Raw genomic sequence first — 25,455 nt, forward strand, 5'->3', positions numbered from 1 at the left:
CGACAGAACGGGTGGTATGAGAGCTCATATAGAGGATATGGAGATACATGCTTGCAGCGTTCCGGGGCCTCAAGAACTTTACAACCTTGCCGCTAAGCGATTTTTACGACTGCCAGAGTGAGAGCGGAGCTCCTCTTTGCACCTGGCCGGTGATACCAAGCGAGGTTCCATGGCATTGTGATCCATCCAATTGACCACATGCAGGGCTACTGAAAACCGGGTAAATAAGTCACGTGAACACATCGCCCAGGCCCAAATACAAACAGCTCCACTCCACTCTGTAGCTAAACCCCACCATCACTAAGGTTCCTCCACATTCTCATTCGGACCCGGGGAACCAGGAGTAACAGACGCAGAGCAGGACGACGGAGCCGCAAGCGGAAGCACAAAACCAAACTGGCCATGCTTCGCCCTCAACACACACCTTAAACCTTCCCCTAAAAAAGCGTCTCTATTACTCCTCGCCTCAATTCAAATTGAAGCGGTGGATAGCGACTACTTCACTAGCTGTACAACCCCCAGAGCTCCATGTCGCGGCCTAGGTATATGGCGCAGGATCCCTCGCTGCCTTCGACGCCCCGGACGCCCACATCGAAGGCCACAGGCGCACACCAGGACGAACGAGGTCCAGATGAAGGCTTCAAAATCACAACCCCCCGGGCACCGAAAGCACCAACCATAGCTCCGATACTCTACGAGCCGAAATCACCATCGCCCATGCCTATATCGCGCTCCAGAAGAGACAATCCACTATCAACTCTTACACACGGTCTCACGAGGCATGAATCGAAGCGGGATCTACAACAGCACCAGGGCATCACTGCAGCCAACGGAGTTGATGTTCGTGAGGAGGACTACAAAGAAGAAACAGTGGCGCAACAATACTCCAGCACAAATGCCGACCCTCATACACAGGCTCGATTAATTGTTTCAATACCCCTCAGCCCCGCCAAACGACCTTTGGAGGAACGTACAGGTCACAGCCAGGACACGCCACTGAAGCAACGACGAATCACTCATGCCTCCAGGAATCACTTGGACAGAATTGTTAGGAGATCAAGCAAGGACTCCAATAGCATATATGACCCGTCACAGGAGCAGGAAGGGAAAATCGGGGCTGACGCGAACATAGACTCATGCCAGACCTCGTACAGGTCGTCCTCTCGATCTGCCCGAGACGAGCGAAATGAGTTACATCAGGAAGAAAATATGGATATTGAAACTCCCGAGCTGCCTACGCAATCACGCGTTGTAGTATCGTGGAATTCACCCATAAAAGATACGGAAGTCGAGAAAGCAGATGCAAACAATACGATCGTGCGGACGAAATATGAGACTGCAGCAGAACTGTCTACTACTCACCAAGGGGTGACTGAAAGATTTGTGGGTGACCCTGACTTGGCAATCAAAGGCGAAGACGACAATCAGCAGGAGGAACGTTACCATGACATTGACATCAACGACGATGATCAACCGTGCGCTGCCTCGGAGTACATGTTGAGGGAGATGCGGGACTTCGAGCAAGGATTCCAAACCCTTCAAGGAAAATTTAAACTTCTTGGCAAGATTGGTGAAGGTACCGTACTAGCCAATGCAATGTGCTCACCATTTAAGACCGTCTTTATCCAGTACTTACGCACGAATCTGTATGATGTGTAGGCACATTCAGCTCGGTATATAAGGCAATCGACCTGGAATACGACAAGTACGACAACTCAGACTGGGATTACAGTCTGGAAGAGATACCTACCGCAAAGGGAACTGATACGAAGGATGTGACCAGCAACTCAAAAGGTAATTCGCCTACGGTAACAAGGCCTGGTAAATCGGAAGGAGGAAAAGTGGTCGCAATCAAGCGTATCTATGTCACCAGCAGCCCTACACGGATAGAGAACGAGATTGCAATTCTTCACGATCTCAGGTAACGGCTGCACAGAGCATGACTGTAGATTATCTTGCGCCCCCACTAGGCATCTTCTCACTCTCTGTTTTCTCGCGTCTCATAGTGGTCATAAGAACGTAGTTCCACTTATTACAGCCACCCGGTTCATGGATCAAGTCATCATTGTCCTGCCTTATATTGAGCACAGCGACTTTCGGGTACGTTTGGTATCAGTGGACATTCTATCAAGAGCTTGAATGCTGGACAAATCGTTTAAGCTGAACCGTTGACCTTTTGTAACCTTCAGCAATACTACCGCCGTTTACCCATGGACGACATTCGCTGTTACCTTCGCGCTCTACTAAAAGGACTTGCACATGTCCATTCGAAAGGGATCATTCACCGAGATATCAAGCCTAGCAACTTTCTGTACGACACAGTGAAAAGGACAGGCGTCGTCGTTGATTTCGGCTTGGCTCACAGAGAGGATCCGTGGCCGCCAGAGGCTCAGGCAAGACCCATTTCGATGAGTAGAGGAACAAAGAGCTCAAAAACTTTACATAATATTTTGCAACAGACGAAAACTCAGTCATCTCAGCTGGAAAACAAGCAGGCTGCTTCGGCAAGTTCAAAGTCTTCATCAGGGGCATCCGCTATCGTTACACCAGCGTCAACCTCAGTCTCCAAGCCGGCCATCTTTGCAACACCAACGGCGGGTCATCGAATCAATGACCCACTCACTGTTGTGACACCCGAGACATCGACTCCACGAACTAACGACCCAGCTGCGTTTGATTCTCAATACTCAATTCGGCGAAACAGTGGTCCTCTCGCTGTCGTGGCCCCTCAGCCATCGATTTCAGGAATCAATGCCCCACCGGCTACTGACTCTCAGCACTTGATTCAGCGAAGCAATAACCCATTCGCAGTTAGCACTCAACACTTGATTCAGCGAACCAACAATACTCCTACTGTCTCACCTCACCAACCCTTGAGTCAGCGAAACAACAGCCTGTCCGCCATGGCGGGTTCTCAGTCCGCAAGTCAGCCAAACAACAATCCGGTTTATGCTGTAGCCCTACAACCATCCCAGCGAATCACCAACCCGCTTAATGCTACGGCTGTACAGCCTTTGGTTCACGAAACCAAGGTTTCAACCAATGTTGCAGCTCATGGCGTAGCTGCCCTGCCGCCCTCAAAGATGCCCAGTATGATAAATCATGCGCGACCAAGGCCTGCGACAAAAGGAGCATATATATCAACATTGAACCCAACTACGTCAGCTATGATGGGGAAACGCGAGCCTAGAGTTTTCAGGAAAGATCCTAGGTATGCAGGCAACGCAGAAGGCAATCGCATCACGGGTCCGTGGAAGCTTTACCATACTGATTTTTCTTATATATATATATATATGTTGAAATCATAGGCCCCATATTAGAGTCAACCGCGCAGGGACCAAGGGCTTTCGTTCTCCTGAAATACTGTTTAAGCACATTCGTCAAACAGTCGGTAAGTGGCATAAGGCCAGTCTATATACCTTTTCCTGTAAGGGCCAAAACCAGACATCTTCATCTCACATCTTATAATATGTATCTTTATTTTAATAGCGCTGGATATTTGGTCCGTCGGTGTGATCTTGATCTCGTTCTTGACGGGAAGGTTTCCGTTTTTTAACTCTAATGACGATGCTGAAGCATTGCTTGAAATCGGAGTCTTGTTTGGTAAATTCGAGCTGGAAAGGGCCGCTGCATCGATGAGTAAGTCAACAATGCGACAAGTTAATGCTTTCTTAGTAGCCTCGTCTGTGTCAGGTCGACTTTCCTGTTTAACTTTTCCCTTAATTCTCATCATGAATGCTTTAGATCGGACTTTCCTCACGAACGTGCCTTCTGTCAAGGACCACGGTATCTCACTAGTTCGGGTCTGTCAACTATTACATCCAGGGCGATTCGCTCCCCCAGAAGGGTACCTTTCAAGATCTGAACGCCGCCGTGCTGCTGCTGAAACGTCTGTGGATCCTCCAACCTTGTCCATAAACCCCCAGGACCAGCAACATTCCACGTCTCATGCACAACAAACGCAGGGTGTTGCGCAGGGTACAGCGGATCCGGCTGATGCTGTTGGAGTGGACCCAGGCTCGCCTCAATTTTACGATGAAGACCTGCCAAATACTGAAAATACACCCCTTCATGAGCTGCTCGTACCAGAAACAAGTACTGAAGCCTGTGTGAAAGTGGAGGAACAAAGGAATCGCAGCAAGGCCGGAGGACCAGTAGTTGAGGGAGCTGCGCAAGGCCATGAGAAAACGAATTCCAATGGCGTGAAGGTGGGTGAGGCTACTGGCAGCAGCGGCGACACTGCCAAGGTCAGGCGGAAAATCGTCGGATGGGACTCTCAAGAAGATCTCGAGCAGGCGCTGAGTCTCCTACTGCGCTTGATGGCATTGAACCCAGCAGAGAGAGCCACGGCCGAAGAGGCGTTAAAGCATCCGTTCCTGGCAGAACGAAAACCATAGACGCGTGACACCTTTGTACTATTGCTTTATTTATTTATTTATTTTGTATTTGATGTGCTGTTTGCGATACTACATCATTTCCCACTATAATAGTTGGGTTATTATTAACCTACACCTAGCCATGTACAGTATTAAACACAAACAAATGAACCTCGATCTAGATGCTTAGTTGCAATTTGAGATTCATGAAATTCTAGTGCCACTTGTTGATGCAGAAAATGAGAGAGTGAGCTCTCTACAACGCACATCAGTACTCTGAAATGTAGACGTTTATACGGCTTGCATACCCGGCATTTGACTGCGTGCACGCATGCATGCCAAAGCAAGCGTGTACTGCAAAAAAAGAAACTGAATTGGTGTGCATAGGTTGGGCCATCCCTTGTTCCGACGACCTAAGTTTTGACTCATGAAGTTGCAATGGGGGATAAGTGGGTACTGTAAGTTCGGGTTCACAGCTATTTGAGGTTGGTGGGTGCGAGACAAGGTGGCCGGCGGAGCGGCTCCGGACGGGTCTGATAGGATTTTATTGTAGGTAGTTAGGCCTCGAAAAATGCGAAATATTACAACGAACCTTAAAATTTGGTCCTCCACAGGACCAAAAGCGGAAGAACTGTTGTGTTATGGGGTCACTCGGCCGTGTAAGTGGGCCACAAAGCCTAAGAAGGTAAGGCTCACGGCTTTTCAATAAAGTTCTTTGAGTGGGACAGGTTTGACTGGATACTGAATTACTCACGATTAAGTTTCTTTAATGGAGATAGACCTCTCCATCGCATCAAGGGTGAAATCTCAGGATAAGAAACGAGTATATTTATTTCTCAGAAACCAGAAACAAAAAAATAATGGAAAAGAGCGAGAGGCAAAAGGAAGCGAGTGGAGTGTACACTCGAATAGTTTGGGTGTTGCGCACAGCTCTGATTTGCTCTGTTTTCTCGCTGTGGAGAAATTAAGTTCTCGGCTAAACATGCCATTCTGGGCCAATTTTTATTTCATCTACAATATGTCGGTTGATGTCGTATGTATGCAAGGCACACTTCATCACTGCATGCTACAAAGAAGCTGCCATCCATCTTGGGTAACTTTTTTTTATTTTTTGTATTTTTTGTATTTTTTGTATTTTTTTAATTTTTTTTCTTCTTCTTTACCTGTCATCCTTTCCTTCTTCTCTAGATTCCGTTCTGACCAACTCTGCCTCGTTGGTCTCCATTGTGGCCAGGAGTCTACTGCGGAAGAGGCATACCGTTTTCGGTTCCCCTGCATAACCAGTCTTCATTGCACGTCTTGTTATATAGAGCGCAGTGGATAGGTCATAGACAATAAATGAGTTGTCGAAATACAGAAAAGCAAAAAGACATATCGATGCGCTGAAAGAAGAACACAAGCGATACCTGCCCTTGGCCCAATGATGGTCGTTGCACCAGCCAAATCCACAGCCTCTTTTGGGAGTGCAGTGCTTGGACCACAAATTTAGGCTGTAAACAAAGAGCTCCAATTATATCAAGAATCAAATGCATAGGCCACATACGCGTGGACCGCACAGGCAGTGACCAGAAGGGCCAAAGACGACGATGGGACCCATTCCATGCTTTCCACAGAACATCTTGGTCTGCGTTAGCATGGAGAGCGGCAGGGCTGCTGTTGCCCATTGCCACCTGCCGCGATTCTCATTGCTGATGACTCTGATCCTGGGATCGGTGGTTTATTTTTTGTGGTCACACAAGGCTGCACTGCAGAATAGGCTGCAGGGTGTCAACGGTGGGGCTCTATTAGGTCCCCACGGGTGCTGTTACTTGTAGCATTCTCTTTTGGCGCATTTGCTGATGTGCGTTACAGGGCTTGTGCCAGTCTGTCAACCGCTAGTGGCTGCAGTGGATGATATTCCTTTATTTGATCCAGGCACAGGAGCATCAAACTGTAGATCGTAAATCAGCTATTGAAGGGGTCTATCCAGCAACGAGTGTTTCAAAGTGGATAGTTTGGTCCGAACAGATAAGGGTCGCTTTGAGGTGTCTCCAGCAGCCATTGCCTACAAGCGTGCTGCAGCAAAAGAGTACCATTGTCTCCGCTGTGCGTGTCTGCGTTCTTTTTCCTCGCTCTTCTTCCCTGCTGTTACTATTACTTGTTCTTGTCTCGTTTTGGGAGTAGCGTCGTCCACTAGTGTTGCTGCGATCAATGCTGCGATCGATGCTGGGTGTGTCTCTGCATGTATTTTTGCATGCGTCTCCGCAGGAGTATCTGCATGAGTGCCGGTTCTGGTAGGCGAATCTCACTATGTAGATGGAGTGGTCGCAATGCACTCGTCCGTAAATGGCTCCAGCTGATGGTGGTGCTGATGGTGGCGCTGATGATGGCGCTGGCAGTATATAAACCGGCCGTTGTACCTCGCTCTTTTCTTTTCTTTTCTCTTTTTTTCTCCTTGTCACTGCTTCAACGTCAAGGTAAGTAATAACACTCAGCTGCACTCTCTCCATTCCTCTCTTCACAGTTCCACATTGTATGCTTCCACTCTTTGCACCTCCACTCTTTGTGCCTCCACTCTTTGTGCCTCCACTCTTTGCACAGCTCCACATTGTGTGCTTCCGCTCTTTGCGCCTCCACTCTTTGTGTCTCCACCCTTTGTGCCTCCACTCTTTGCACAGCTCCACATTGTGTGCTTCCGCTCTTTGCGCCTCCACTCTTTGTGTCTCCACCCTTTGCACCTGCACTCGAATATCGTCGCTCACCTCTGCACTGCACTCTCTCTCTCCCACTCTGTCTCTCTCTCTCTCTCTCTCTCTCTCTCTCTCTCTCTGTCGCTCTCCTTCCCCCTTCTCCCCATCGTTCCTAGAGCTTTCTTGAACTTTGTACACCGCAAAGTCAATCGTACGAGCACACAGCGGGGTTCCCTGTTTTTTCTGTTTCGTTCGTTTTTTTTTTCCCCCGTATTTTTTTTTCCGTATTCGTTTCTAGTTTTTTTTGTTCATCACCGGGACGAAGAACACGAAAAAACTACGAAAATGAAATCGAAAAACAAAAATTCAAAGATGAGCAACCCCATTCCTGAGGCCTAAGGTTAGTAGCGGTTGGCAAAGAGCGGGCCCCCTTCTTTTGCGATTTCTTTGTGCAGCAGTTCCCTTCTGAATAGCACTGAGCCTAGCACTTTCTGCTCTGCGCTTGACGAGGTGGCTTCTTGTTGCCAAAGACACCCTGTTATCTCTAGCGCCAGTGATGATCAGGGCCTTGTTCTGCGTGATTGGGGGTTACACATGGGTTCGAGGGCTAATAAAAAAGATGGATCAACGGGGGTGCATGGGTTGCTGCGTGAGATCCACTCTTTTTTCCCACATTCGTGGTTTTTTGGGGCACCATGGCTTGCAACCTGCTCGAGGTGTGCCCTGCACGGCCTTGCTCTTCTGAGTAAGACTGACCGATGGCAAGCCGGCTTTCTTCTTTTCCTCTTTTTCCTTTTCTCTTTTTTCTTTTTCTTTCGCTCTCTTTTCCCTTTCCCTTCTACAAGATTATAGAGTAAAGTAAAGCTAAAGAAACGAAATAAAGTAAAATAAAGTAAATGAAAATGAAATAAAGAAACAGCTACTGTTTGCTCCAACAGCTGCCTTGTGCGATCGATAACGTGCTCGCTTTGTGCTGGAGGTGTTGACAGCGATGTAACTGGGCGACAGGATGCAGCTCTTTCGGCGATGATTGGTACACTTGCACCGGCGGCAGTAGTAGCAGCAGCAGCAGCACTGTGTTGGTTTCGTTCAAACTGGCGCATTTTTCTTTACGGCAAAACCTCCAAGTAGGATACTCGAATGGCTAGCCGCAGACCTCTTGTTAGTCGTAGAGACCCATGAATGTGATACACATACAGCATCTTATCAACGGTTTTGTCTTAGACTGCCTTGATCTCCACTTCTCTATGGGGGACTCGCTGGGGTAGCGACAATGGTGCAGGAAGGGGTATCAAGGTTCCACTTTTTCATACCGACATCTATGCGGCATTGGGCTTCACGTACTCGCTGCTGACGATCTTCCAGTCGATTACAATTCAGGTCCATTGTTGTATCAGTTTAGCGCGTATATTGCACCAGAGATTGCTGCATAGTGTTCTATGGTCGCCAATGATGCTCTTTGATACCTTTTCCATGGGATATATCCTCAACTGTTCCAGCAAAGTCTAATCAGCGGTTGATAGCGTCTTTCCGCGCTCTTTTGCTGTATATTCAAGGACAGTCTGCTAGGCCCCTTCGGCTTTGGTTCTGGTCGCTGTGTCGACATCCAGCTTCATCTTCCTTTTAGCTTCATATATCTCTTGCTGCATTGGTACTTCTTGACAACGTCCCGCAATATCTGCAGGCTGAATTCTGTTACTCGATCGTCGTTTTTGCGCTTTTCCGGGAAATACTCGGTGGAATCAGCACTATTCGCACTTACAGAAGGCAAGGGAGGTTCGTCAAAGGCAACAAGCACCGTCTGGGCCAGAATTTGAGTGCGTTCTATCCCGGCATTGCAGGAAACTGTTGACCCTCGTCCCATTCTTGAAACTCTGGGCTCCATCAATATATATTTTTTTTTTTTTTAGATCTACATACTTACCCATCGTATCACTGGCCAAAACATCGCTGTGGATCCAGGTCTTGTGGGCCTGTCGTTGAAATATGCACTCAGTATCACACAGGCTCCAAACTGGATAGTCCGCCAGCACACCAAGCTCGAGTCCAATATCGTAGCCGTTGGGCGTCTTCAGGAATACGTCGATCTCAAGCCTGAAGCCTCAGAGATCAATCCCGACAATCGTCCACCACAGGAATGGCCAGCTCAGGGACGCGTCGAATTCATTGACTACGAGACCAGATATCGCCCAGGACTCGATCTTGTCCTCTGCGGCGTCAACTGCTCGATCAACCCTCGCGAGAAGCCCGGCATCTGCGGCCGAACAGGAGTAGACAAGTCCAGCTTGACCCTGTCGCTCTTTCGCAGCGTCGAGGCCGCCAAGGGACATGCCCCTGTCGACGGCATCGATATCTAGACCCTAGGGTTGTATGATGTCCGCTCTCGGTTCTCGATTATCTCCCAGGACCCGGTCCTGTTTGTTGGCACCATCCAGTTCAACCTGGATCCCTTGGGGACAAGGCCCGACGTCGAGATGTGGCAGGCACTCGAGGACTCGCATCTCAAGGACTATGTCTCGGCCATGGAAGGAGGACTCAATGCGATGGTGCTTGAGGGAGGTGGCAATTTTTCGGTGGGCCGAAGGCAGCTGATCTGCCTTGCACGGGCGCTTCTCAGCAAGACCAGCTTGTTGGTCCTGGACGAGGCGACGGCGGCGATTGATCTAGAGACAGATGCGTTGGTGCAGGCGATTATCCGGCAAAAGTTCCGCGAGTGCACGATCCTGACGATCGCGCATCGGATCGACACGCTAATGGACAGCGACAGGATCATGGTGCTGGACCAGGGACGAGTGGTGGAGTTTGACACGCCGGCGGCATTGTTGGCGGACTAGAGCTCGATCTTACTCTCTCGCCAAGCAGTCTGGGAACGTGTATAATAGAATAGCAATAGGGATACACGAGATCCATAAAGCTGCGTTGTTTATGCCCATAGCCCAGATGTGTGCCCAGATTTGTGCCCGCACGTCCGCTCAGATATCCTCTTAGATGCCTTGGTACCCCCAGCTAGACTTTCGCTTGCCTCATCGGCCGTCAGCTGTGCCGCTGCCCTCTCCATGCCGACTACCAACAAGACCAGCACCTTTGGTATGTCACGCGCAGTGGACACCATTATACCGCTGTCGAGCACCTTGTCTGTGGATGACGCCCAGAGCTGCTTGCATGCGTGCCTGCGTTGGAGCCTGCTTTGCCTTCAGCATGAGCCTCAGCCTCAGCCTCAAATGCGGACATTCGATCATCCGGCGATTCCATATCCGAAAATACGATACCCCGTTGAGGATCCCTTTCTGCTTGCTTTTCTCAAGCGCTGTCCAGGATTCATGGACGTGACACTTCTGGCTATCCCAAAGACTCATGCAAGAACCTACTACGGTGCCCTCGACACATATTTCGACTTTTTCTTTCATATGTTATATCTTCTTTTCTTTTTGGCACCCATTGTGACACATCAGTTCCAGGAGCCAGCTGTGTGGAGGCGCCTAACATTAGCGGATGTTCTATTTATTGTATTTTAGCTTGATGACTGAGGCAGCTATGCGTGGTCACCTGAACCTTAGAAGAGGAAAGTAGGGGTTGCACAGCGCTAAAGTCAGCTTGGCACACCTGAGCTCACATCGATCAACTGCCGTCGATGATAGATGCTGCTGTAGATGTGAGGTGCTGGCCGAGGCGGTAACAAGTCGAGCCCTTACTGAGAGCCCATTCCCTGTAGCTAGACATACATCACGCGTTGTGCATTGTGCGACGTCCATGTATTGTGCAACGTCCATGCATCGACTTACTGTACACGTATCTCCTGTATGGGCTCTTGTAGCACAGCAAAAATCCTGCAGTCGGCTGTCAGAATGTTCTAATTGTCCCTAAAGAAACCAAATCGAGAGCCAATTTAGCTATTGCTGCTGCTGCTGCTACTACTGCTACAACTGCTACTACTGCTACTACTGCTACTGCTACTGGTGCAAGTGCAAGTGCATCAAGCATGTTCAAAAAAGCTGCATCCTGTCCTCCAGTTACATCGCTGTCAACACCTCCAGCACAAAGCGAGCATGTTATCGATCGCACAAGGCAGCTGTTGGAACAAACAGTAGCTGTTTCTTTATTTCATTTTCATTTACTTTATTTTACTTTATTTCGTTTCTTTAGCTTTACTTTACTCTATAATCTTGTAGAAGGGAAAGGGAAAAGAAAGAGAAAGAGAGAAAGAAAAAGGGAAATGGAAAAGGAGGAAAAAAAAAACAGGAAAGCCGGCTTGCCATCGGTCAGTCTTACTCAGAAGGGTAAAGTCCGTGCAGGACACACCTCGAACCAGAAAAAAACCACAAAGGGGAAAAACAGATAGGACCTGGAGCATCCTCGTCAACGCAGCAGCTGCCTCGCTCTTCGGCACCCAGGAAAGATGACAGCATGCTGCTACCGTGCCACGGCAAGCAAGCAAGCAAGGAAGCAAGGAAGCAGGCATGAGACTAGCTCTAAATGAACCAACTAGCCAGAAAAAGATGGAGTGGCCAGTGCTGTCGATGGCCATATGAGACATAAACCAGCAAGGCTGCCTTTTCGCCCCAATATGCACGCGCATAGTGATCCCTAACGACAACTCACCGCGCCCGAGTTGTGTCCGGGCCAAGCTACCAATTCCTACACAGCACAACCACCGCAGCATGCATCCTCTTCCAGACTTATATCCAGCTCACTGGCCTGCTGTAGACACCACTACCAGCTAGACATACATCGCAGCAGTGAACTGCGGCACTTCTGTGCAACATCCATGTATCGGCATACTGTTACGCGTATTCTTTGCATGAGCTCGCGTGACACCGCAAGAGGTCTGCAGCCGGTCATCAGAGTGTCTCACTTGGCGCCAAGAAGGAAAAAAAACTGAAAGCCAGCCTGGACGGAGACCAGTGCAGACACTTCAATGTACTGATACTGCTACTGCTACTGCTGCCACTGGTGCTGCTGTTACTACTACTGCTGCTGCTGCTGGTGTTACTGGTGCAAGTGCATCAAGCACCCTCCAAAAGAGCTGCATCCTATCCCCCAGTTACATCGCTGGCAACACCTTCAGCACAAAGCGAGCATGTTATCGATCGCACAAGGCAGTTGTTAGAGCAGACAATGGCTGTTCCTGAAATTCATTTCATATTGCTTCTTTTACTTTAGTTCATTTCATTCTGCTTCATTTCATTCTGCAATATTTTTTATTTTACTTCATTTTATTTTATATTGCTGCAATTCATTGCGTTATAGTTTGTTTTACCTCATCCATTCTATTTTATTTCACTCTTTATTTTACTTCTACTCTGGTCTTTTAGGCAGAAGGAAAAGAAGAAAGGGAAAAGAGAGCGAAAGAAAAAGAAAAAAGAGAAAAGGAAAAAGAGGAAAAGAAGAAAGCCGGCTTGCCATCGGTCAGTCTTACTCAGAAGAGCAAGGCCGTGCAGGGCACACCTCGAGCAGGTTGCAAGCCATGGTGCCCCAAAAAACCACGAATGTGGGAAAAAAGAGTGGATCTCACGCAGCAACCCATGCACCCCCGTTGATCCATCTTTTTTATTAGCCCTCGAACCCATGTGTAACCCCCAATCACGCAGAACAAGGCCCTGATCATCACTGGCGCTAGAGATAACAGGGTGTCTTTGGCAACAAGAAGCCACCTCGTCAAGCGCAGAGCAGAAAGTGCTAGGCTCAGTGCTATTCAGAAGGGAACTGCTGCACAAAGAAATCGCAAAAGAAGGGGGCCCGCTCTTTGCCAACCGCTACTAACCTTAGGCCTCAGGAATGGGGTTGCTCATCTTTGAATTTTTGTTTTTCGATTTCATTTTCGTAGTTTTTTCGTGTTCTTCGTCCCGGTGATGAACAAAAAAAACTAGAAACGAATACGGAAAAAAAAATACGGGGGAAAAAAAAAACGAACGAAACAGAAAAAACAGGGAACCCCGCTGTGTGCTCGTACGATTGACTTTGCGGTGTACAAAGTTCAAGAAAGCTCTAGGAACGATGGGGAGAAGGGGGAAGGAGAGCGACAGAGAGAGAGAGAGAGAGAGAGAGAGAGAGAGAGACAGAGTGGGAGAGAGAGAGTGCAGTGCAGAGGTGAGCGACGATATTCGAGTGCAGGTGCAAAGGGTGGAGACACAAAGAGTGGAGGCGCAAAGAGCGGAAGCACACAATGTGGAGCTGTGCAAAGAGTGGAGGCACAAAGGGTGGAGACACAAAGAGTGGAGGCGCAAAGAGCGGAAGCACACAATGTGGAGCTGTGCAAAGAGTGGAGGCACAAAGAGTGGAGGCACAAAGAGTGGAGGTGCAAAGAGTGGAAGCATACAATGTGGAACTGTGAAGAGAGGAATGGAGAGAGTGCAGCTGAGTGTTATTACTTACCTTGACGTTGAAGCAGTGACAAGGAGAAAAAAAGAGAAAAGAAAAGAAAAGAGCGAGGTACAACGGCCGGTTTATATACTGCCAGCGCCATCATCAGCGCCACCATCAGCACCACCATCAGCTGGAGCCATTTACGGACGAGTGCATTGCGACCACTCCATCTACATAGTGAGATTCGCCTACCAGAACCGGCACTCATGCAGATACTCCTGCGGAGACGCATGCAAAAATACATGCAGAGACACACCCAGCATCGATCGCAGCATTGATCGCAGCAACACTAGTGGACGACGCTACTCCCAAAACGAGACAAGAACAAGTAATAGTAACAGCAGGGAAGAAGAGCGAGGAAAAAGAACGCAGACACGCACAGCGGAGACAATGGTACTCTTTTGCTGCAGCACGCTTGTAGGCAATGGCTGCTGGAGACACCTCAAAGCGACCCTTATCTGTTCGGACCAAACTATCCACTTTGAAACACTCGTTGCTGGATAGACCCCTTCAATAGCTGATTTACGATCTACAGTTTGATGCTCCTGTGCCTGGATCAAATAAAGGAATATCATCCACTGCAGCCACTAGCGGTTGACAGACTGGCACAAGCCCTGTAACGCACATCAGCAAATGCGCCAAAAGAGAATGCTACAAGTAACAGCACCCGTGGGGACCTAATAGAGCCCCACCGTTGACACCCTGCAGCCTATTCTGCAGTGCAGCCTTGTGTGACCACAAAAAATAAACCACCGATCCCAGGATCAGAGTCATCAGCAATGAGAATCGCGGCAGGTGGCAATGGGCAACAGCAGCCCTGCCGCTCTCCATGCTAACGCAGACCAAGATGTTCTGTGGAGAGCATGGAATGGGTCCCATCGTCGTCTTTGGCCCTTCTGGTCACTGCCTGTGCGGTCCACGCGTATGTGGCCTATGCATTTGATTCTTGATATAATTGGAGCTCTTTGTTTACAGCCTAAATTTGTGGTCCAAGCACTGCACTCCCAAAAGAGGCTGTGGATTTGGCTGGTGCAACGACCATCATTGGGCCAAGGGCAGGTATCGCTTGTGTTCTTCTTTCAGCGCATCGATATGTCTTTTTGCTTTTCTGTATTTCGACAACTCATTTATTGTCTATGACCTATCCACTGCGCTCTATATAACAAGACGTGCAATGAAGACTGGTTATGCAGGGGAACCGAAAACGGTATGCCTCTTCCGCAGTAGACTCCTGGCCACAATGGAGACCAACGAGGCAGAGTTGGTCAGAACGGAATCTAGAGAAGAAGGAAAGGATGACAGGTAAAGAAGAAGAAAAAAAATTAAAAAAATACAAAAAATACAAAAAATACAAGAGGAAACCCTTCTACACCAGCCCAAGGACCGGCGCCTCAACTTTTGTCGATACGTCGCTCATTCTGTAGCCTTTGAACTGTACGATACGGTCTACAAGCTGCATTGCTCTGGGACAAGGGACAAGGGATGCAGCCACTTTCAAATATTATGGCAAGAGCAAGCACGCCTTGACGAGTAGCTTATGCACCATGCGATCTGACTCCTTTGGGACGCTACGCTATTCGACATCGATGGCTCAGCCGATTCAATACAGCTCAAAATAGAAGATATTTATTTCGCATTGCCATAGAGATGTGTCCACGACGGCTAATTTACTTTTTACTGAAAAAGTTGAGCAGACTCTGGTTCCCAGATCCTGCCTTCTTTTTACCGACCTCAATCTTGCCTTTGACCGGTTCTGTAGCCTTTCCCGCTCTCGTAGGCATAGGCGTAGGCGCCGGTGCCTCCACAGGAACGATCTCATCTTCCGAGAATGGTTCCATCTCCACTACATCTTGGGTTACTATTATTTCAAGAATGCAAAGAAATAATTAGGAACGCTGGAATGCACATATCAAATACAGAGAATTGGATAGACAGAGGAATAGCATGAAGCATGGAGTGAACAACGTACCTATGTATCCGCGCTCGTTTTTAAACGTCTTCTTTTTCGTGACAGTCCGGTAGCCTCGTACACGTCTCTTTACAGCCCCTTGGCTCGCTACTGTCTCTCCACCGTGGCCATTGTTCGGCGTCTTTGGTGGGTCCAACGCCTCAACATCAACCATAACACTATCCTCGTCCTCCACTTCAGCTACATTATTCGTATCAATCATCATATTCTCCAAGGCCAAATGATGAGCGTCCTTGTCCTCGTGTTTTGCGGAATCTTCCTTCTCCTCCTCCTCCTCCTCCTCTTCTACAACCTCATCATCGTCATCCACAGCCAGGAGGCGCGCAGACCGCTGTTTTTTCTTGTACGCTTCGATATCAATCACCGGTTCTTTACCGCTATTGGTGACTACATCGCCCTGGTCCTGATCAAGTCGAGAACTCAACGCCAATCGACGATCCCGTTCCTCTTCCGAATCGACCTCCTCATCCGATCCTTCATCTGTGGCTGGCCCACTGCGACCGACATTGTCTACGCCGGAGGACATCGAGTCAGCTTTACGCTTTTGTTGTTGCGAAGGTTTAAAGTTCAATGTTGACGACTTGGCGACTGTGGCTGCAGGAGCTGTAGCTGTTGCAGTGGGCTTTGCAGAAGTAGCTGCCGTCTTGGCTGGAGCCGTCGCTGCCTTTCCGAAAAAACTCATCATAGACGATTTGGCAGCTGGTTTCGCCTTCGAGCTGTTGCTGGTTGTGACTGTAATTGTAGCTGCTTCTGCTGTTGATGATGGTGCACTAGTTGCTGCAGCAGACTGCTTGGATGTTACTGATGATGCTTTCACTGTAGCAGCTGAGATGGCGCCTGGTGTTGCGGTCGATCGGACATGATGTTTTGAAGCGACGGCATCTTTGTTGTGGATAACTCTGTAAATATTGATATCCTTGCCCTTCTGCAGTTGACCGGCTTCTGAGTTTGCAACGGATAAGATGGCAAGGTCCTTCAGAGGCGAGGGCTCCAGGCTATAGATGTGGTATCCGATCACTGTTGAATCTTTTTTCGCCTCTACGCAAGATTTTTGAGAACAATCTGCAGTTAGTAATTATCTCAGGTCGGAAGCGCATCAGCAACGATCGATAGTACAGGTCATAAAGACGGCTTTTTACCATTCAGATCTTCCTGACTAACAAGAGTTATGCTCTGGTTCCCGGTCTGAGGATCTCGACGTGCCAAATAGTAGGTTCCATGCACATTTCCCTCGCCCACGGTCGTCAAGTACAATTCCATAAGCCTTTAGTGCACAGAAACAAAACAACAGATTGTAGCGTTGAGTAAGTTGGCTGCCTTATGGTGATATGCACGCTGGATAGTCCGTAAGGCCAAGACTTTACTTTTTCGAGGTATTGACAGATAATCCCATGCTTCTGCTCAGCCAACGGTAGGTGACCTAGAATCGACAGATTGACACAAAGGGGATCCTGAACGTCATTAGGTCGATTTACCCTTTTGCCACCAATTTTTTGTTGCGATTCGTGCCGAGTCCAAGACGACATACATTCTTCTTTTCATCCTCCACAGTGGTGGTGAGCAGGTCAAAGACCTGGTTCTCGATATCGGATGGCATATGTCGTGTTCCTGATAAAGTGAGCGTAAAGGAGCGAGATCAGGACAGAGGGAGTAGGAACAGGTTGAAGGATGAGATGGGGACGAGTCGCGGCAGGGAAGTCCATACGCTGGCCACCAAAATTTGCACGCGCGTTTTGTGTTTCTTTGTTTGTGGGTAGCAAATGAAGGCACAGATGCGGGGGTTGCGGTCACAACATAGACGCGTCAAAAAAAATTAAAGAGACCTCAACGGAAAGTTTATTGAAGCTGCTTCTCAAAAGGCCTGATATCCTGCACGGGCATTCTCTGTCCCTCCACTGGCCGGGATCTCACGGCTACTCGTATCCTCGTCCTCATCCTCCGAGATGTTCTGTCCGACCTTATCTCTTCGGTCGTCCTTCGGTGCCCCTGCGGCAGCAGCAGCAGCAGCAGAAGCAACAATAGCTGCACCCGTTCCAGCGCCTCCGCTACTCAAAGAGGTCATACCCGCAGATACAAAACTTCCATGAGTGCTTCCATGATGTACACCCCCCGTGTTCCCGCCGAGCTCCACATTATGGCCACTGCCTGCCTTGCTCGACTTGACAGACGTGGAGCGACTGCTCGATGTGACAAAGGATCCTGAGTGTGGAGAGTTGCGATGTCGCCCATGCTGGTGGCTACTGTTGTTGTGATGCCGCGAAATACTGATCTCTTCGGCGTCTCGCTCATAGTCCATGGCATCACCAAGGGATTGGTAGCCTCCAATGCCGCCGTCATATCCTGTTCTGCCTGACCAGTCTATTGAATGCAAGAAGCAATGAGTACGGGATAAAAAGGAGAATACCCCCTTCCCTCTCGGGAGCTAATATTTTCTGGTGACATTGATTGTGTGCATGTGCACTTACTCCCGCCACCTAGAGAGGAAAAGGGGTCGCCTCGGTATTTCAGAAGCTGGAGCGCTGAGATGATAGTCATCGGCTGCAATTAATATACAGCGGAGAAAAGAAACGTTCACAGCCCACCTGTTAGCATGATGTTTCCGTATGGCAACCATCACGATCTAACGATCAAAAATAATTCATACTGATACCTTGATTAGCAGTGCGGCGATCGTAAGCCTGTAGGCGATAGAGAAGGCAAGGAATGATAAGTTCATGCTGTTCAGAAATATGTCCATTGGAAATGACACTTTTGCTCGCGCGCATAAGAATAGGTCTCTTTACCCTTCGCCAAATCCAATGCCGGGCGAGAGCAAACACCAGACGATATCCAGCAAAATGCTAAACGCCGTGAACCCTGCAAACTATGCTCAGGAGAAGCAAAGAAGAGAACTCTGTTAGGTGCCATATAGGCGCAAGAGGAAGCCCATGGTTGCAAATAAAATGAAGCTACCTGCTGAAGTGGTTCTGCAGAGTCGTGGTGCTGGTAGGCGTAGAGCCCAAAGAAGAGCAGCGGCAGATTGTAGACAGGGACGGAGCGGACTGCTGCAAAGAGGCAGATTGTCTACGGGGGTGTGGAGGGAGAAGAAAAGACGCAAGGGCGAGTTAGTTCTCTGGGTTCGATACGGGTTGAGTGTGTCCAATCGATAGATGGTTTCCGTTGGGCTGCTGTGTGTGTTCATCATAGCCATACTGTTTGGGCAACGATGAGCCGCTGCAGATCCAGCTGAGTGGCAAACTCGATGAGCTGCGGGAGAATGTCTGCCATGGCAGGAATAAAGGAGCGGAGTGGTGGATGGAGGGAATGAAGGAGAGCAAGAGGGAGCGAGATGTCCAATGAGAGGAGCAAAGTGAGGAGTGAAGTGAGGAAAGGGAGGAGGGCTGTCAATCCGGGCCATCCGCATGCCTCGGCCTCCTATTCGCCCAAGAAGGGACTAGGGCGTCTGTCGACACTACACGCGGGGCCGTGTGGTCCCTTCTCGCGGACAGACGCATCCGAGTCTCCAGAGCAGAAAAGCAAGCTACTGCTGCCGCTCATGCTAGCGTGCTTTCCCCAACGCGTCTGTGCACGCGCTTTTTTGCGCCAGATTTCCTTTTTCAGACCCACCTCGCGTTGCACGATCATGCTTTCTTCCTCTCCCCATCCCTCCTTCCCCGAGCCGCCATCGCAAAATGATCCCCCACGCCACCCCTCGAATCCTCCTCCCCTTCCAGGCGAGGCATCACCTCGCCAGATCCACTGCTTCTCTTCACAGTGCATTCCCTCGCCGCCCCGTCTACTTCTCCACCACCGCCCGGCAGCTCTTCAATCCCTCAGCTCTTCATTCACAACAGAACGGATCAACTTCCGACCCATCCGTAACAACGGCCCCTGTAGAGTCCCCAGCAAAGTCGACAGAGGACACGGAGCCAGCACCAACACCAACCAACCTCGGCACCCCGCCCGAGTCTGTCGCCTGCACCGTCTCCCCTCCTGCAACCTATGCCTTCCTCAAACCCACACCCGTCGTTCTGCTGACTGCTCCTTTTGGCGGGAACTGGTAGTGTCCCGTTTTTTCACACTTCATCTGCTCCAAAATTTTCCTATTTGACTAATCACTTCTTTTCCGCTCACAAAAAAAATCTAGGTGCTTCCGTGACACATGGCAGACAACACTCGCAGACCAAGGCTACCAAAGCACGAGTATCGAATTGGGCATGCCCCTCGAACCCTTGGACTCTGGTGACGCCTACATCCGACACTTTGTCAAGGTCCTCAAGACCTCGATCGAAACGGACCATTCCTTCTACCCACCGATTTTGATTGCTCATGGACTACACGCCCTCGTTGCCCAGAAATATGTGGAATCGAACCCCGTCAGCGCCTTGGTGTTGGTCTCCCCGTTTATTCCACAGGTCGTCAAACGTAGATTTGGAGAGCTCTCACAGAAATTGAAGGTTGAGGGCCCGGAATGGAAGGCGCATACGGTGGGAGCGGAAGAGAGGGTACACAAAGCAATGATCGAGGACGCGAAGGTAAAACAGGACACCGCAGAGTCAGCATTGAACCGATCAGCAGCAGCACCGGCAGCAGAGATGACACCATCTTCAGAAACACATTCTACACAGACGACACAAGATCTCCCATCAGAATTCAACTTCATCACCCACGCGGATGTGCTGGCACAGGACGGCTTCCGCGAAAAATACGTCCTACCAAAAAAGGCCGTTTACAAAATCGATCAGGTCGCCAAGAAGCTCCAGGAGAAGGAAAAAGAACAACAGGAGCAGGTCGAGAAACAGAAACAGGATGAGGCCCTTCAATCAATGGAAGAGGAAACAGAGCTTAGGAAACAGCAAAGTATCCAAACCGAAACATATTCATCATCATCATCAACAACAACAGCAGCAGCAGCACCGTTAGCGGGAGAGGTCAACATCAAAACCAACGACACTGTAAACAGCCTGTCGAGTGCTGAAGAGGGAATTGAACCGATCAAGGGATCTGAGGCGCTCGGCAGGGATTCGGTACCGGTTTTTGAGTTGGCACCCGATACTGTAATAGTAACAACTGATGCAGACACGCAGGCGGACTACGGACTCACGGAAGCCGCCAGAGATGACGCCTCTTTGCCTGTCCAGACCGCCGAGTCCGAAGCCTCGGTCCCCTCACCACTCGAACAACTCCCTCTCGCCATCTACGACTCGATTCCGACCAGTGCCTTTGAGCCAAACTTTCCTATTCTCCTCGTCACCTCCAATGGGGACGAGATCGTCTCGACCGCCGATGTGAAGGAACATCATGCCTTGGCAGGACAGGTCGATCACATTGAGCTTGAAAATATGGATGATGGTGGACATTTGATCATGGTCTCCGATAGCACAGAATGGGAGCAAGGGATTGAGGGTATCACAGCTTGGCTCGACTCCAATGGTATGTAACAAAGATATCTTTTTTTTTTTTTTTTTTTTTTTTTAACACAGGAGCAATAAAATTTTCAAAGTTCACTCTTTATTTGGTTGCATTATATGTTACAAAAAAAAAAAAAAAAAAAAAACATTCCCAATGAAAAAAAAACCCCCCATTGGGAATCGCCAAAACTGTTATGCCATACTGTATATCTGGCAAAGAAAAGGAAGGAAGGGATATCAAAGAAGAAACCATCAAAGCATGCGAGGAAAAAAAGAATCAAGTCCACAATAAATAAATATAGAAAAAAAAAAAATAGAATAGAATAGGGAGAAAAAGAAATTGGCTGTGTAACAAAATATCCGGTTTCCCCTTTGTAAAGAAAAAGTCTACCAGCGGGTCTTGCTTTTGATTCATGGGATAAAAAGAGGCCACGTTCAGGGGGCAAGTCAGAATCCTGTCAGGAATCTCTTTTCAATCAATAACTACAATATGGAAAAAAAATCCGTAAGTATATCACTTCATCCTTTTTTTTTTTTTTTAAACATAAAATACACAGCGAAGCATTTCTTTTCCAAGCTCAAGTAAATCCACTTACGTTAGCGATTCGTTAGGACATTCGTCAGTGTAATGGGTTCCGAACTCTTCACAGTTCTCGCAGTACTATTGATTTGAGTTCCAGTACAAAAAAAAAAAAAAAAAAAAAAAAAAAACCAATGGTTAGCATCAAAGTCATCCAGACAAAAAAGTCCAAAAGGGTAGCATCCCTCAAACCTTACCGGCCGCTCTTCTTCCACTTCTGTGGGAACAGTGATGCTGCCGAGCGAAGGAGCCGACACGGGCACCTTGTTCCTAGAATTGTTGGCTCCAAAGACAGCCGTGCAACTAATGATATCGTGGCCCTCGACCTCACAAATCTCACAGAACAATGCCTGGCTCTCGTCCTTCGTCCTAATGGGGTTTGCTGCAGGAGCGCTTACAGGAGCTGCCCTCAGATCGCTATGATGGCTGGCAGCGGACCTCGTACTCGGATGCATGTATGAAGAGCCGTTCGACCCATTGGTAGAATGTGAGAGCTGCTTCTTCAAATCCACAATCTCGAGTTGCAACTGATCGATCTGCTTCTGTTTTAGCTGACATTCCTCCTCTAGATCGGCCTCGTGGAAGATCTTGCTCTCGATCAAGGACTCGAGCTCTGTCAGCTCCTTATTCAACTGAGCAACCTCATACGCCTTGGAGCGATCAAGGGCTACGTATCGCTGGCGAAGCTCGCGCATCTCCGATGCATGGGCCTGTGTCAGACGGTCAAGAAGCGCTTGCTTCTCCTTCAAAAGACCTTCGAGACGAATCACAGAATGCGACTGCGAAGCGGGTGCCTGGTGCTCGGTGATGGACTCCTTGCCGGGCGTGGTGATCGTGGGCTCGGCATTCTCCATAAGATCAGCGCTGTCCTTCTCGCCCGCTCCTGTCTGGGTCTGGGCAATGCCATCCAGCGAAGGAGCTGCCAAACTCTCCGCATGCAGCCTCTCCACCTCGTCCATCAGCTTAAGGCACTCTGTCTCGACATGTTTGTGGGCCTCCATGAGATTATCGTGCTCTTGCATCAGCTTCTTGTTCACGCTTGCGATCGTTACGTTCTCTCGTGTGAGATCATGCACCATCTGCTTCAGATGCGCAATCTCCTCCTCCAACTCTGAGGTCTTTGCACTTGACTTGGATTCGTCAGCCTCAGGTACAGAGGATGTCTTGGTAGGCGCTGAAGCTGAGAGCGCTAAAGCAGCCTCCAGTTCGGACACCTTGGCAAGCAGCTGAGATTTATCATCCTGTATCGTCTTGAGCTCCTGTCGAATGTTCTCCATATCCGCCAGTTGCGTAACCTTGTCTGCGAGTTCCTTCTGCGCTGTCTCGGCCTCCTGTTTGGACGCCTCTCGCTCTGCTTGCGCATCTGCCAGCTCCAATTCGATATCCTGAGCCTTGGCCGTCTTTTGGACAATCTCGAATTGCATGGCCTCGCACTGCTCCTTCCAGGTCTCGACAGTTAGCGCGATAGCCTCCAGATCCTCGATCTTGTCCTTGGTCTCGGCGGCACGCAGCTCCATAGACTTTTCAGCTTCGGTCACCATGCCTTGGAGCTCAGAACGTTCCTTATCAAACTGCTCCTGAGCCGCAGCGGACAAAGTCTTGAGCTGGGATACCTCATACTCAAGTTCAGAATTCGATGCTTTCAATGTGGCAATGGTGGCCTCCAAATCCTCAATCTTAGCTTGAAGTTCTGTCTCGTTTGCTTCCAAGGACTGAATTTCGTCGCGGAGTGTGGTGATAACTGTAATATCGTCCGCGACCGCTTCTTCGAGGCGCTTCTTTTCGTTTTCCCAGACTTTGCGCATCCGATCAACCTCTTCGCTCTGGACCATGCCCGTCAGATCCTCCAGTTCGAGCTTGAGGCCCGCAATCTCTTGTTCGCGTTTCGCGACCGATGACTCGTAATCCTTGGCCTTTTCCTCAAACGTCTTGCACAGCTTCTCGCTCTTGTTCAAAAGAGTTTGCGATTCCCGAAGCTCTGTCTCGACGGCCTTCAGTTTGGTCTCTGCTTCTGATTCTTTGGTTCGTCGAAGTTCCGACTCGTGCTCCAGGCGAGCCTGGACCTCAAGCAACACCTCCTCAGAATGACCAGCATCGCGGATGGCGGCCTCTAACTTGGACTGCAGGGCTTCGGTCGTGACCTTCATGACAAGCTCGAGATCGTCCAGTCTCATCTGCAGATCATCGCGTTCTTGCTCCAGAAGCACCAACCGTTCAGCGTAATGGCTCTGGTTGGCAGCCAAGATCTCTTCCATAGACATAATCCTGTCCTCATCCTCGAGTGCTCTATTGTTGAATTCCTGAATTGTTGACTCGAGAGCTGCACTCCTTTCCTCTGCTTCCTGAAGGTCCTTCTTCAGTGAGTCGATCATAGTTTGCTGTTCCTCGCTAGCGGGCCCTGACTCTAACCCTGACACACCACTCTCCTCCAGTCCCTTCAGCTTCTCTTCCAGCTCGGTTTTTTCCTGCAAGAGCGCTGTTTTTTCCTTCTGAGACCTAGCGGCGTCAAGCCATGCTTGAGTCATCTTTTCAGTAATGCCCTTGATCTCCTGATCCTTGAGCGACTTTTCCTTCTCCCACTCGGTCTTCATGGCATGTAAATCTTCCAGTTCTTGTCCGAGACGCTCGTCGATTCCTCCACGACCGAGGCTCTTGCTCAAAAAGGCGCGCTCATCATAAGACAGATCGCGTTTTTCGAGAAGTCGTGTCATCTCGAGTTGGGACTTTGTCTGGTTCATCTCTGTTTTCAGCATGTTGTTCTCTGCGACTGCAACCCCATAGTCCAGCTGGAGCTGTTGGTATTGAGTCGCCAGGCTCCCATGCGGAGATTCCGCCATCTGGACTAAGGTAGCCTGGTCCAGCAAACTGGATGACAAGACGGAGCTGGTGCTATTGTTGGTGTCCGAATGGTCCGATGCGCGAGAGGAGACCCGTCGAGGAGATGTTAAGAGGCGGCCAGGGGTTGGCGAGGTTCTGGGTCGACTGCCAAGGCCAGCTGTTGGGGATGTGGTTGAGTGCGTTCGGTTGTTGGTGGCAGCAGCCCTATTAGCCTGGGACAATAGTGAGGCCTTTGATCCTGATTGAGACAGACGACTGCCCAGATTGGTCCTGGCAGTTGTGGTGGCGCCTGTGGATTGGGTCGTGTGTGAAATTGTCCTTGCTGTGGTCGGGGATCCTGGGGAATGATCTGCTGTGGGACCTGGCAACTGTTGCTGTGCGGGGAGACGCGAGTTGGTGGACTGGGGCATGATATTGCGTTGTTTGAGCTGGGTGGCAGTGACGCCGATGTACTTTGAGGCCCTAGAGCCGGCAGTGATCCTGGAAGCTGCTTGAGCTGCATGGTTGACGGGAGGTGGGGTTGTGTGGTTATCTTCCTGTGCTGATGGGGGGCGAGCTGTGACTTCTGGTACTGACGAGAACGGGATCAACAGCTCTGTCTTGACAATCTTGGCGGCCAGCACGAAGATGCCGCACTTTGGGCGACAGTTGAAGTATACGACTCTGCAAAGAGAAAGACGAGTATAAATAAATACATTAGCAGACGTCCATTGCTGTGAATATAAGGGGCCTTCAAATAGAGACGCCAAGGACATACCCATTGACACTTCCGTCGTTCTTTCCTGTGGGCGTGTCGAGCTCGATACCTGCCCAGACTCCTGTCTTGAACTCGGCTGTGCCGACAAAACGCAAATATCCTGAAAGGCCCATGCTCTCGACAACGACTCTGTCGCCAAGCTCAATGCCCTCGAGTGAAGCAGGGAATTGGTTCTGCCCATGAGGCTGTGTTTGAGGCTGGTTCTGAATGGGTGACCCCAGGATGCTTGTGGAGGCATGAGTGCTGTTGCTGTTGTTTTGGAAGGCCATCATTGAGGTTCTGGGTCCTAGCGCTGAGGAGGAACCAGCGCTGGGCGGACGTTGAAACAGGGGTTGCTTTGAGAGACGCGAGCCGGTCGCATTTGGCGATGCTGCTGCTGCTGCGCCAGAGGAAGAGACAGGGCCTTGGGACAGACGTACGGAGCGAAGACCCGAAGGTGATTCTGCAGTGGCAGTGGTGGGCGAGGATGTGTTCGAGGCGAAGGATTGTTGAAACGAGGCAGTGGTGAGGGGA

The 25,455-nt window shown here is 49.5% G+C and overlaps 6 protein-coding genes across 6 annotated transcripts; 3 read left to right on the forward strand and 3 right to left on the reverse strand.

Moving 5' to 3' along the window:
- Nucleotides 1–294: 294 nt before the first annotated feature.
- On the forward strand, nt 295–4,544 carry BC939DRAFT_440059 (uncharacterized protein). The gene is made up of 7 exons (XM_051554032.1): nt 295–1,576; nt 1,660–1,921; nt 2,007–2,100; nt 2,190–3,211; nt 3,309–3,391; nt 3,490–3,639; nt 3,745–4,544. The coding sequence occupies exons 1-7, from the start codon at nt 529–531 to the stop codon at nt 4,395–4,397; spliced, it is 3,312 nt and encodes a 1,103-aa protein (XP_051416062.1). The 5' UTR covers nt 295–528; the 3' UTR covers nt 4,398–4,544.
- A 5,557-nt stretch (nt 4,545–10,101) lies between these two features.
- Nucleotides 10,102–12,174, forward strand: BC939DRAFT_473842 (uncharacterized protein; the record flags this gene model as incomplete). Its single annotated transcript, XM_051558378.1, has 3 exons — nt 10,102–10,132; nt 10,912–11,129; nt 11,953–12,174. The coding sequence occupies 3 exons, from the start codon at nt 10,102–10,104 to the stop codon at nt 12,172–12,174; spliced, it is 471 nt and encodes a 156-aa protein (XP_051416063.1).
- Nucleotides 12,175–12,407: 233 nt separating this feature from the next.
- On the reverse strand, nt 12,408–13,014 carry BC939DRAFT_440063 (uncharacterized protein). Its single transcript, XM_051554033.1, has one exon. The coding sequence runs from the start codon at nt 12,648–12,650 to the stop codon at nt 12,462–12,464; it is 189 nt and encodes a 62-aa protein (XP_051416064.1). The 5' UTR covers nt 12,651–13,014; the 3' UTR covers nt 12,408–12,461.
- A 2,000-nt stretch (nt 13,015–15,014) lies between these two features.
- Nucleotides 15,015–17,207, reverse strand: BC939DRAFT_440066 (DNA polymerase subunit Cdc27). The gene is made up of 5 exons (XM_051554034.1): nt 16,906–17,207; nt 16,742–16,797; nt 16,517–16,641; nt 15,378–16,415; nt 15,015–15,266 (listed from the first exon to the last, which is right to left on the reverse strand). The coding sequence occupies exons 1-5, from the start codon at nt 16,972–16,974 to the stop codon at nt 15,076–15,078; spliced, it is 1,479 nt and encodes a 492-aa protein (XP_051416065.1). The 5' UTR covers nt 16,975–17,207; the 3' UTR covers nt 15,015–15,075.
- Nucleotides 17,198–18,883, reverse strand: BC939DRAFT_440069 (uncharacterized protein). The gene is made up of 6 exons (XM_051554035.1): nt 18,570–18,883; nt 18,330–18,440; nt 18,161–18,240; nt 18,028–18,055; nt 17,843–17,915; nt 17,198–17,735 (listed from the first exon to the last, which is right to left on the reverse strand). The coding sequence occupies exons 1-6, from the start codon at nt 18,642–18,644 to the stop codon at nt 17,230–17,232; spliced, it is 873 nt and encodes a 290-aa protein (XP_051416066.1). The 5' UTR covers nt 18,645–18,883; the 3' UTR covers nt 17,198–17,229.
- A 117-nt stretch (nt 18,884–19,000) lies between these two features.
- On the forward strand, nt 19,001–20,802 carry BC939DRAFT_525818 (uncharacterized protein). Its single transcript, XM_051561333.1, has 2 exons — nt 19,001–19,416; nt 19,504–20,802. Exons 1-2 carry the CDS (start codon nt 19,049–19,051, stop codon nt 20,795–20,797), a joined length of 1,662 nt encoding a protein of 553 aa, XP_051416067.1. The 5' UTR covers nt 19,001–19,048; the 3' UTR covers nt 20,798–20,802.
- Nucleotides 20,803–25,455: the final 4,653 nt, after the last annotated feature.

Source organism: Gamsiella multidivaricata, assembly GCF_025024155.1.
Source record: "Gamsiella multidivaricata strain RSA 2152 chromosome Unknown BC939scaffold_8, whole genome shotgun sequence".
Classification (NCBI taxonomy): domain Eukaryota; kingdom Fungi; phylum Mortierellomycota; class Mortierellomycetes; order Mortierellales; family Mortierellaceae; genus Gamsiella; species Gamsiella multidivaricata.